At 27.3% G+C, this 11510-nt stretch overlaps 3 protein-coding genes across 5 annotated transcripts; 1 reads left to right on the top strand and 2 right to left on the bottom strand.

Annotated features, from left to right (window-relative positions):
• Positions 1-329: 329 nt before the first annotated feature.
• On the bottom strand, positions 330-1585 carry LOC123265333. The gene is made up of 2 exons (XM_044729034.1): positions 855-1585; positions 330-491 (listed from the first exon to the last, which is right to left on the bottom strand). The coding sequence occupies exons 1-2, from the start codon at positions 1583-1585 to the stop codon at positions 488-490; spliced, it is 735 nt and encodes a 244-aa protein (XP_044584969.1). The 3' UTR covers positions 330-487.
• A 1031-nt stretch (positions 1586-2616) lies between these two features.
• LOC123264820 (cleavage stimulation factor subunit 2) lies at positions 2617-8113 on the bottom strand. 3 transcript variants are annotated; one of them, XM_044728326.1, is made up of 8 exons: positions 7937-8113; positions 7700-7778; positions 6050-6657; positions 3847-4027; positions 3723-3767; positions 3566-3654; positions 3282-3484; positions 2617-2796 (listed from the first exon to the last, which is right to left on the bottom strand). In XM_044728326.1, the coding sequence occupies exons 1-8, from the start codon at positions 7995-7997 to the stop codon at positions 2677-2679; spliced, it is 1386 nt and encodes a 461-aa protein (XP_044584261.1). In that variant the 5' UTR covers positions 7998-8113; the 3' UTR covers positions 2617-2676. The 3 variants fall into 3 exon arrangements, with proteins under 3 accessions (XP_044584261.1, XP_044584263.1, XP_044584262.1); XM_044728328.1 differs by lacking the exon at positions 3723-3767 and having other exon boundaries at positions 3566-3645; XM_044728327.1 differs by lacking the exon at positions 3723-3767 and having other exon boundaries at positions 7937-8111.
• Positions 8114-8179: 66 nt separating this feature from the next.
• LOC123264850 (DNA excision repair protein ERCC-1) lies at positions 8180-9992 on the top strand. The gene is made up of 4 exons (XM_044728371.1): positions 8180-8397; positions 9141-9335; positions 9412-9597; positions 9739-9992. Exons 1-4 carry the CDS (start codon positions 8284-8286, stop codon positions 9952-9954), a joined length of 711 nt encoding a protein of 236 aa, XP_044584306.1. The 5' UTR covers positions 8180-8283; the 3' UTR covers positions 9955-9992.
• Positions 9993-11510: the final 1518 nt, after the last annotated feature.

The raw sequence follows: 11510 nt of genomic DNA, 5'->3' as shown, positions 1-11510 counted from the left end.
CTTAGATTTTGAGTACAATTTGGACTGATTCGGATAGGTAGATTTTGAGAAATCTCAAAAAAACTACAAAAAAATTTTTTTTTTAAATGTGGTTTTTTTGGATTAACTTTGAAACGGTTATACCGATCAATTCCAAAAACTAATCAGCTCTTAACATTAAAAAACTACCTCGATCGATGCCAAGCTCATCAAAATCGGTTGATTCGTTCGTGAGTTATCGTTGACAAAAAAAATCGAAAAAAAGTGATTTTTTTTAAGGGGTTAGGGGTAGTCAGAGGCACGAAAAAATGAGAATTTTCAGTATTTTATTTTTGCTATTAAATCATGTTATTTTACAAAATTAGTAATATGGCATTATTATACAATGTTTTGACTTGAGGTCACGAAAATTTCAAAAAAAAAAAATTTTATTTCCAAAGTTATAGCTGTCTGTTGACCCAGTTCCAAAAAAAGGTCCTTGCGGTGACAATCATAAGTCCTTGGAGATTCATCTAAAATCAATCGGATGAAAAAAATTAGTTTTATAAATAGATAATCCTGGGCCTGATCGAAGGATTTTTTTTTTTCAAAAATTAACAAAATGGCGGCCTCAGGAAATTTTTGTCTAGATTTTTGGGAAAAAAATCAACAGTTAATTGGTCTTAAAAAATCGAAGTTTTTGAAAAAAAAGAAAATCCTTCGATCAGGCCCGAGTTTATTATGTATTCTAAAAGCTGTATAAATTTTATTAAAATCTACTGAGCGGTTTTCGAGTTACAGTTGTCACCAGTTCAAAAAACATAGTTTTGAGAAAAACGCGTTTAAAGTTTCACACTAGATTCACGTACAGAAATACGAATTATTAAATTACTTACATCGAGTCATCTATTCCTGGGCCATATAATAGTTCTTCAGCCATTGTGGAAGTTTCCAAAACATCAATTTGCTGTTGCCTACGAAGCATTCTGCCTTCCCGAGTGTTGTCGTTGGCGCGCTGATCTGCCACTTTCACACGTGCAGCATCCAATTTTTCAGCATACCGATGGGAATTAGACCCACAATTAAGTCCTAGGGTATCCATAATCATTAATAATGAATTTGTACCTTCATTAAATATACAAGTAGCTATGTATGCAGCAATTTGTACGATAGTAGAACTAGTATTCACGGTTTTTGGGCATATTTTCCACACTAGTTGGTTGAAGCTCTCATTATTATTCTGATTGAATCCACCTACACATCTTGAAAGTAAATTATAATTACTGAGATCGTCGTAAATCGGTTTAATAGCTTTTAAAACATCAGGAGGTAAGGGAGAATAATCTTGAGTATAAGTACCAAGCTCTCCACTTGCTTCAGCGCGCTGGTAAGAGCACCAAGAATCTTTGTCTTTGGGACGCATATCATGATTCGGATTTTCATCAGTCGAACCGTAGTGGTAAAAAGTTGCCATAATAGCAGATTTCATATCTTCAATAGAATCGCAATGACGACGTATTGATAAACCATAGTACACAGTTAATTTGTCTATTACTTTTCCTGTAAGCCTACCTCTACCACCAAGACCTTTTTGTTTAGTTTTCAGAGTACGCAGTCGAGTCCCCATCCGCTTCTGAACATGGCCTATACATTCCTTTTTATTTATGGTTGTATTTTTGTAAGGATCTGCTTTTATAATTCTAGAATAGGATGACAAGAGAACCCTAAAACGGGGTTTCTTGAAGCTGCCGCTAGCTATCTGCTCCCGAGCGCTTTGAAGTACCCGAGCTCTCTTTGTTGTTCGTCGAATAACTCAAAAACTAATTATCGGATCGACTTGAAATTTTCAGAGAATATTTTTAAGATATTACACATAACGAAAATGCAAAAAAAAAATAATTGATTTTTTGAAATTTCTGACTACCCCTAACCCCTTAATTACACCAGAATTTCCGGTCTGATCAATTTGTGTTTGGAAGTATATCATAGAATTTTGAAAACTGTGTCGAATGCTGCCAACCACGTAAAAATCGGTTTATTCATTCAAAAGTAATTGTAGTTTGAAAATTAAAACAATAGTGTTTCATTAAACTTCTATCAGACTTTTGAGCTCAAAAGCTTAAAATAGCTAACTCTTTGAGCTTGAAGAGCTCAAAAACGTCATAAATACAATTTTAAGCGCTTAGATATGGAATTAGCGGGAAGTAGAGATGGCCTTTAGAGTCAATCGTTTTCCTAATTTTTTTTTTTTTTTTTTACTGAACTCAGTAATTAAAAAAAATTAACCCTTTTACAATTTTCAATATCAAATTTGTTTAATGCGAATTTATAATGTTTACAGTAATAAAAAATACGAAGTATTTATTTAAAAATTTTTTATCTATCACCTAAAACTCTAAATTCAATAATTAAATTTATTACCTAGTAAATGTAAATGATTATTATTAAACATAGTCAGTATTAATGTCAAAAATAGAACGCTAATTGATATATTTCAAGTAAATTATTTATTAAAAGTTAGCTCAAGTATTTAAACAGTTTTATATTATCTTGGATAATCAGAAGCTGTGTAAAAAGATTTAAATAACATGCTAAGAATAAGTCGATAATTATATTTAAACCTATTATAATTATAATCTTATAATATAAAAGATAATAAAGGAACATGTATTAGATATATTTAATACGATGATGATAATATTGATATTAAAAACATTACTAGCGTTGTGTACTTTTAGCAATTTGTTCTTTAAGAACAAGGATACTCTGCTTTTGTTCTGGTGGTAACATCGCTATTTGTTCATCTGATAATTGAAGCACTTGCATAATCAAAGCCGCCTAAAACAATAAATTATTAATTAATGATAAAATTACATTTGCGATGAAAAAAGATGGAAAATAATTTTTTTGTAATTGATAATTTATCTTTACTTTTTTCATTTATAGAAGTGAATCTGATACTTCAATTATTTATTGTTATTAAATTATTATGTAACAAATACTTCAGAACATTTTTTTTATTACCAGGATTGAAAAAAAATCTTTTTGTTAATTAATTTTATGAAAAGTGTATTAATTATTTTTTTTTTATTATTAACTTTTTAAATAGTTGATAATTAAAATAATTTAACCAACAAATTTCTGAACAAATTAATAATTAGAGTAAATCCAACTATTTATTTTAAAAAAATGGATAATTTAATAAATTATAATTATTAATTTTATTTAAACTAAAAAAAAAATGTAAAATTTTTAAATTAAATATTTTGCAATTTAGTTGACTAAAAAATAAAAATAAAAATAAATAAAATCAATAAACTTACTTTTTCTTGATCGGAAGCACCAGATGGAATGCTACCGGATGAAGACATGCCAGCCATAAGCCTCGAAGTCACTGTTGAATTATTAGAAGGAATACCAGCTGTTGTAGGTGGTTGAGTTGAATTTAATGTGCTTGGTGCTATTGGTGGTACCGTCGATGTAACAACGGGTCTTTGGACCGGAGGTGGAACTATTGTTGCCGGAGCTGTTGAAAAAATCAATAATTAATAACTTACAGCCAACAATAACTAATAATTAAAAATTAAAGATTGAAAATAATCATTACCGTTGACTTTAGCAATTCTGGGATCAATTGTCATCCTGGGGTCACGTGGATCGCGTCCAAACCTGTCAGCTCTGGGGTCTCTGCAGAAACTTTTGAATAAATAAAATTAATAACCCAGTTGATGATTAAATAGATAATTAAAATTAAGTAATAAAACCTTTCTATTCCCTCAGCAGGAAGAGCGCTGCTTAAATTATTAAATCTAATTAAACCATAGTACCCAATTGTTCAGAATTATTAATAGTTAATTATTAACTAATGTACAAGTTATTAACACTCACTTATCAGGCATGAATCCAGTGTTGCGCGTGTCAATGACCGGAGGTGGAATCACTGGAGGCACACTCACTGGTGCTATTGGTTGCGGTATTTGGGGCTGAGCTGGTGCTCGTAAATCTTGGTCCATCCTGGCGAGTCTTGGATCTATTTGACGGTCTAAGGTTCGCAAATCAACGTCTTGACCTAAAAAATAATTAATATAATTTTTTATAAATAAAAATAAATTTTATTTTTTTATTACAGGAATATTAATGTACTTTTTTTAATCAAAAAACTTGATATAATTTTTTATTAAAAAATTATTGGTATGATTTTTTATCTAAAAATTATTAATGTTATTTTTTATTTAAAAACTAGCAACCTTGCAGTCACTATGTGACTGTCGTGATTTGTAAACTGTAAATAAATAAAATTTTGCTTTATTAAATAATGGCTTTTGTTAAATTGCACTGTACTTTTTTAACTATTATTTTTAAAGATATAAGCTCATCCCGATGTTACACTCATCAAGAGCATTCATTTGAGTACCTACATGCATTTTGATATATTTTTCATATATTCATATGTATAATATATATAAATACATGAAAAATTGATGTGGGTACTCAAATGAAAGGTTTTGATGAGCGCAATGCCGGGGTGAGCTTATATATTTAAAAATGTAAATTTTTTTACAAGATATTTGTTAAATTGTACTGTACTTTGTTAAATATTGACGTTTTTAAAGATATAAGCTCATTCTGATGTTACGCTCATTAAGAGCTTTCACTTGAGTATCCACATGCATTTTCATATATTTTTAACTTCCCGCTAAGAAAATTGAAAATTTTCAAAAATCGGGAAGTTATTGGTTTTACCCAAAACGTAATGTATAGTTTTGAGCGCTTAAGAACAAATGAGCGGGAAGTTCCAGGGATGGCCTTTAGAGTCAACCATCATCCTAATTTTTTATATATACATATATATAATACTAGCTTTTACTCGCCCGCTCCGCTGGGCGCTTTATAGAATTGCATTTTTAGATCTAGACTTTAAATTCAATTAGAGTATTGTTTTGACTTGCACAGATTCCAAATTCTATCGAATTGGCATGCAACTTTTATCCATGTAATTATTCTAGCTAATATTCATTGTAAATTTCAATGTGCAATCGTTATAACATTCCCGTGTCTTTCTTACAAAAATGAATAATAATTGATATGAAAAAAAAAAATTTGTAATGAGCATTGAAAGTTTCAGTTAAAGAAATTGCAGGTCTCATAAGTGTAGAAATCTGCCTGGTATATAAACATAACCAATAGAATTAAAAAATTTATTTCAAACAAATGACAATCGAATAGAATAAATTTAGTTACAATAAAAATTCATTATTTCTAAGTCAAAAAAATATAGGTTTCGGATAAGTAATCACCACCATATTATATACTAAAATCTTCTCCGAAACACGCTGAATCTTATGGTATAAGTATTATTCCGATCGGTTCAGTAGTTTTCGCAGTATAACCGGACAAAAAAGCTGGCTCTCCATTTATTAGTATAGATATATAAATATATGAAAAAATGATGTGGGTACTCAAATGAAAGGTCTCGATAAGTGTAATCTCGGGGTGAGCTTAAATCTTTAAAAATGTCAACTTTTTTACAAGATATTTGTTAAATTGTACTGTACTTTCTTAACTATTGACGTTTTTAATAATATAAGCTCATCTTGATGTTACACTCATCAAGAACTTTCATTTGAGTACCCACATGTATTTTCATATATTTTTTATATATACATATATATATAATATATATAAATATATGAAAAATTGATGTGGGTACTCAAATGAAAGGTCTCGATGAGTGTGACATCGGGGTGAGCTTATAACTTTAAAAATGTCAATAGTTTACAAGATACAAAGTCATTTCTTAATTATGTATCTAGAGATAGAGTATTTTTTAATGCAACCTAAATACTTATTATAATAAATTGACTATCGGTGAGAATGATATGAAACCTTGAAAAAGCACAAATTCAAGTCAAGACCTATGCAATGACACTAAATTTCACTAAAAAAAACCGATTTTATCACATGACGATCCTGGACACAAATTTTTCTTATTCTTCTAATAGTATAGATTATTGTTGTAATTTTTTTGTTAAAAAAAAAAAATTGATGTAATTTTTGACAAAAAGAAATTAAAAAAAAAAAAAAAACTTACTAGCAAAAATAGGAGCTGGTGGATTAATAGCCGGTGGAACAGCAGCCCTAGCAGCAGCCCAAGCTTCTTCAATCCTTGGCGGTGGAATAGAAGTATGAATAGCAGGAACAGTAGTTGTAGGAACCGCGGGTTTGTCAGCAGCTTGCAAGACACTAGGAATAGGATTCGCTTTGTGGAGCATGCTGACAGCAGTGTGAGGGTCTACAATCCTCATGACAACTTGCGCCTGAAGAAGCGCGTAAGCCAACTGGGGATTCTGCAGCAGCATTTGTCTCGCTTCATTAGGATTATTTTGAACGCAGAGCTTCATCTGTTTCATCAGCTCGAACATTTGCTCAGGCGGGAGAGACGCCACTGCCTTGCTGATCGCCTCTGGAGCCTTGTCTGCCTGCACAGCTTCTCCATAAGGGTTCTCCGTGTTCTGGCCTTGGAGCAAAACCTGCATCTCCATTCTACTTTTCTCAGTACACGCGTTGTCGACTCTCAGTGTTCTGCCGTTAGTTTCATGACCATTCAAATTTCGCATCGCGCTCAAGGCGGTTTCTTGGTCCTTGTACTCGCAGAACCCATAGCCTTTTGGCTTTCCAGTCTCTCGGTCGTACACTAATCTAATAAATTTATTTTATTTGTGAGTATGAATAAATTAAGAATTGTAATAAATTTTATGAAAATGAAGTTAGCCGACAGTTAAAAATTTTTAGAAATTTTTTATTGAAAAAATTAAAAAAAAAATTTCACAAGTAAAAAACTTAAAAAACTAAAAGTGCAATTTTTTAGAAATATCTTTTTAGTTGCAATTTAATTAATGAAAGATATCAAAAATTTTTAGACGTCTGCTAACTTCAGTGTCATTAAATTTTACTTATATTTAATTTTAGTAATTTTTATGATATTAAAATTAGCTGATATCTCACAATTTTTTTAATTTTTATTACAAATTTTTTATTTCTAAAAAAAAATTTGGTAATTATTTACAAGTTTTAAAATTTTTTTTTGATTCTGCTTGTTTTTACCGTGCATTTATGATAAAAAATATCATGAAAGAAAAAAATAAAGATTTAGATAGCTTTTTTGTCTTCAAAAATTGAAAAAAATTTTGGCTCTTATGTTTTTGGATAAAATTTATATTTTATTTTTTTTTGATATATTTTTTTTTTGAAAAATACATAAACAAAACGAAATAGAAAAACAGCGCTGCTTGTCTTTCTATTTAGAAAACACTTTGTAAAACACTGCCTATGTGATACAAATAAAATCATTATTATTATTACATAAACAAAACGAAAAATTAAATAAAAAAGTTGAATATCATAATTATCTAAAAAATTTATAAATTTTTTTGAAAATTTGTAAAATTTGTTAAAATTGTGATAATCAACTTTTTTTTTTTAACTGTTCATTTTTTTATGTATTTTTCAAAAAAAAAAAAAAAAAAAATACATCAATAAAATCAAATAGAAATTTTGTTCAATAAAATAAAAATGAAAAAAAATGGTGGACTCCACTTGTAAATAAATACCAAAAATCTGCTCTAGTAATTTTTTTTTTAATCTCTAGACATGTAATTTTTTAATTAAAATTTTTTTATAATAATTTAGTGATAAAATCTAAAAATTTATTGATGTCTTATTTTTTTATTTAAAAACTTACTTGAATGATAAAACTGGACCAACTTCACTGAAAATATCTTTCAAACCCTCTTCAGTAGCTTCATATGGAATATTTCCAACTAAAAAAAATTAATAATTAATTAGTTTAAAAAAAAAATTTTAATATTATTTGAGAAGTTTTTATTAATGTCAATGTTAAAAATAAATATCAATAAGTTATTAAAGGTACTTTCAGTATTAGAAATTTTGTAGGTTATAAAAAATTTAATTAACTTACCAAAAACACTGCGCATTGATTTATCCATTAAGGATTGATCGGAAATTGCTGTGTTCGTCATTTTTGTTTGATTTTTTGTCAATTTACTTTACTAAAAAAATTTATAAATAAATAAAGTTTTCAAACTTCACAAACAAAACTTGGACTTGGACAAAGTACCGGGGACTAAATAGTAAATATGCAAGTTGGAGTGCTGGTAAATAATGAGTTTTTATAAACACCCGCTAGAGCGCAGCACTCGCTTGTGTTAGTTTCGGATCCTAATAAGAAACTGTGTTCAATTTTTGTTTATTTACATTGTTGGTAAAAGTTCTTTTATTGTTTCTTTGTAATTTTGTGAATTAAACATGAGTGATAAAGAGCAGCCTCCTCCCAAAATTCCGAAAGTAAATCCAGGAACTTCAGCAGGGATATCTTCTTCGAGGAGTGCTGGCAGCTCAATCCTTGTTAATTCTAAACAGGTTAATTACAATTAAATTTAAATTACTAATATTTAGAAGTAAAAATTTACGCTTAATTTTAGGAATTTTTGACAGCTAATTTATGATAAAAATTAATTTAGCAGATATTTGATAATTTAAAAAATTTTTGTAATAAGTGAATTATGATACAAAAAATAAGAAAAAAAATTGACATGTAAAAATTTTTAAAAATTGAAAATGCAATTTTTTAAAAGTAAAATTTTAGAACAAATTTATTTGTTAAAAAAAATTAAAAAATAGTCAAGTGACTGCTAACTTAAATGTCATAAATTATGATAAAAAAATATTTTTAATTTCTTTGTGTGAAATTTTTTTTTTTGTAATAATTTAGCTGTCAAAAATATCTTAAAAATGATAAAATGTCAGTTAATTTCAGTTTTATTTATTTTCTCATTAAATAATAAATCACTAAATGAATTAATAAATCAGCTGACTACCATTTTTTATAACATTGAACTTAGCAGTCACTTGACTATTTTTTAATTTTTTTTAACAAATAAATTTGTTTAAAAAAATTATTTTTAAAAAATTGCATTTTTAATTTTTTTCAATTTTTACATGTCAATTTTTTTTTCTCATTTTTTGAAACATAATTTACTTGTAACAAAAATTTTTTAAGTTATCAAATATCTGCTAAATTAATTTTCATCTATTTTTTGTCTAAAAAGATTTTTACATTAATAATAAACAAATAAATAAATAAAATATAATTACTTTTTCAGAGAGGAAACCCGCTGTTAAAATTCATAAAAAGTGTACCATGGGAATATTCAGAAGTAGTTCCAGATTATGTGATGGGTTCAACAACATGTGCGTTATTTTTGTCAATAAAGTATCATCAGTTAAATCCAGATTATATACATGATCGTTTAAAATTACTTGGAACTGCATATCAATTACGTGTATTACTTGTTCATGTAAGTTAATTGTCCTAACATAATTTTAAGTACTTCTTAAATTATAAATATTATTGGAGAATTATTTATTTCACAGATTGATGTGCCAGAACCAAATCACGCCTTAAAACATTTAACAAGAATTTGTATCCTAGCTGATTTAACGCTGATGTTAGCTTGGAGCAATGAAGATGCTGCTAGAATTATAGAAACTTATAAAATTTTCGAGTACAAACCTCCGGAGATGATTATGGAACGTGGTGATAGTGATCCGCAACTGAAAGTAAATAATTTATCAATTTTTATTTGTAATAGTATTGCTTAGAAAATTTTTATTTATTCGCATTAATATTTTTCAATCATTGTTATTTTTTTTTTTTTTAGTAAATTATATTGATTGACCATTAAATAATATTTTTTACAGCTGATAAGTGCATTGACATCAGTGAGATCAGTCAATAAAACAGATGCACTGACATTATTGAGAAATTTCGGAACAATTGCTGACATTTTAAAAGCATCACCAGAAGCACTTTCATTGTGTCCAGGCTTTGGAATTCAGAAAGCTAAAAGATTGCATAAAGTATTACATGAACCCTTTTTACGTAATCCAAGTTCCAGTCCTGTAAAATCTAATTAAATTTATTATTCTTCTTTAATGCATGTTATTATTTATGCTTATAAATTGTAAATTTTCTAAATAAACTTTTATATTTTTCATATAATGACTTTTTTTATCCTGTCAAAAATGAAATATTTTTTATATCTTAATTTAAAAGGTTGAAAATTTTTTTTAATGAATAAATGATGAAAAAAAATTTCAGATGTAAAAATTGCAAAAAACTAAAAATTTTATTTTTTTAAATTCTTTATAATATTATGGCAATAAAAAAAAAATTAATAAAAAAATTCCACATGTAAAAATTACAAAAAATTATAAGTGAAAATTTATGACATTAAAGTTAATAGTCACTTGACCATTTTTTAATTTTATTTGACTAAAAAATTTGCTCCGAAAAATTGTTTTTAAAAAATTGTATTTTTAATTTTTTAAAATTTCTAAATGTCAATTTTTTTTTTTTTTAATTTTATTGCTGTAATTTATTTGTTACAAAAATTCTAAAAATTATCAAATATCTGAATTAATTTTCATCGAAAATTTTTAGAAACATTTTTTTTTTTAGTGTAATAAATTTATTATAAAATTTGAAAAAATTGATCAATTGTCATGATTTTTTTAATTTTGAAATATAAATTCAATCCGAACAAAAACAGTTTCACTGTAAAAAAAAATCGCGCCAAGTCCACGTTCATAAGACTGTTAAGAAAAACAAAATTTGTTTTTTTCTTTACAAAAATATATAAAATAAAAAAATAAAAAAATCCAAGTAACCGATATGATTGTTTATGATTTTCGGAAATTAATAAAAATTTTGTTATAAATTTAAAAATTAAGAAAAAAAGTTTGGAACGTATTTAGTGTGCGCGGTTGCAAAATTTAAAAAAATTGAAATACACAATGACGCACACCAAGTACGTTCCAAAATTTTTTTCTTAATTTTTAAATTTATAACAAAATTTTGTTTAATTTCCGAAAATCATAAACAATCATATCGGTTACTTGGATTTTTTTATTTTTTTATTTTATATATTTTTGTAAAGAAAAAAACAAATTTTTTTTTTCTTAATAGTCTTATGAACGTGGACTTGGCGCGATTTTTTTTTACAGTGAAACTGTTTTTGTTCGGATTTTAGTATTTTTTGTAATTATAATAAAAATTTACAATTGGTACCAACTTAATTAAATCTCGCGTTGGTTGCATTTTTTATAGCAAACTATCCCCTTGAAACTACAGTTTATGTAAAAATGTGATGCACCTAGTGCATCCAGCAGGTACTTTTATTTTGTAACCTATTGAATAATAAATAATAGATTTGCGCGCAAGGCATAATCTAAATTAAACTAAAATAATCTGAGCGTTTTAAATTCATTAAATATTTATATTATTTAATTTAAATTATTCAAATTTAAATCTACTCTCCGCCTTAATCTATTTACTGCGAGTTGAACGCCCTACAGCGTTGCAACGGGCGAATTAAAAGAACTCAATAAATTTACTATAGCCAATTTGGGGTGTGATGCACCTAGTGCATCCAGCAGGTGACGCTACCTGTTATTAGAGCGCTATCTATTAT

Source organism: Cotesia glomerata, linkage group LG5, assembly GCF_020080835.1.
Source record: "Cotesia glomerata isolate CgM1 linkage group LG5, MPM_Cglom_v2.3, whole genome shotgun sequence".
NCBI classification, from domain to species: Eukaryota; Metazoa; Arthropoda; class Insecta; order Hymenoptera; family Braconidae; genus Cotesia; species Cotesia glomerata.
This window is presented reverse-complemented; position numbering and strand designations above follow the sequence as displayed.

Bases quoted from the DNA above. Each gene is read 5' to 3' on its own strand.
- LOC123265333 (XM_044729034.1), bottom strand. From the start codon at position 1,585: ATGGGGACTCGACTGCGTACTCTGAAAACTAAACAAAAAGGTCTTGGT.
- LOC123264820 (XM_044728326.1), bottom strand. From the start codon at position 7,997: ATGACGAACACAGCAATTTCCGATCAATCCTTAATGGATAAATCAATG. The intron at 7,779-7,936 runs GTAAGTTAATTA...AATTTTTTTTAG, and splicing joins ATCAATGCGCAGTGTTTTTG to TTGGAAATATTCCATATGAA. The intron at 3,485-3,565 runs GTAATGATTATT...TTTTTTCAACAG, and splicing joins CAGAATTGCTAAAGTCAACG to CTCCGGCAACAATAGTTCCA.
- LOC123264850 (XM_044728371.1), top strand. From the start codon at position 8,284: ATGAGTGATAAAGAGCAGCCTCCTCCCAAAATTCCGAAAGTAAATCCA. The intron at 8,398-9,140 runs GTTAATTACAAT...TTACTTTTTCAG, and splicing joins TCCTTGTTAATTCTAAACAG to AGAGGAAACCCGCTGTTAAA. The intron at 9,598-9,738 runs GTAAATAATTTA...TATTTTTTACAG, and splicing joins ATAGTGATCCGCAACTGAAA to CTGATAAGTGCATTGACATC.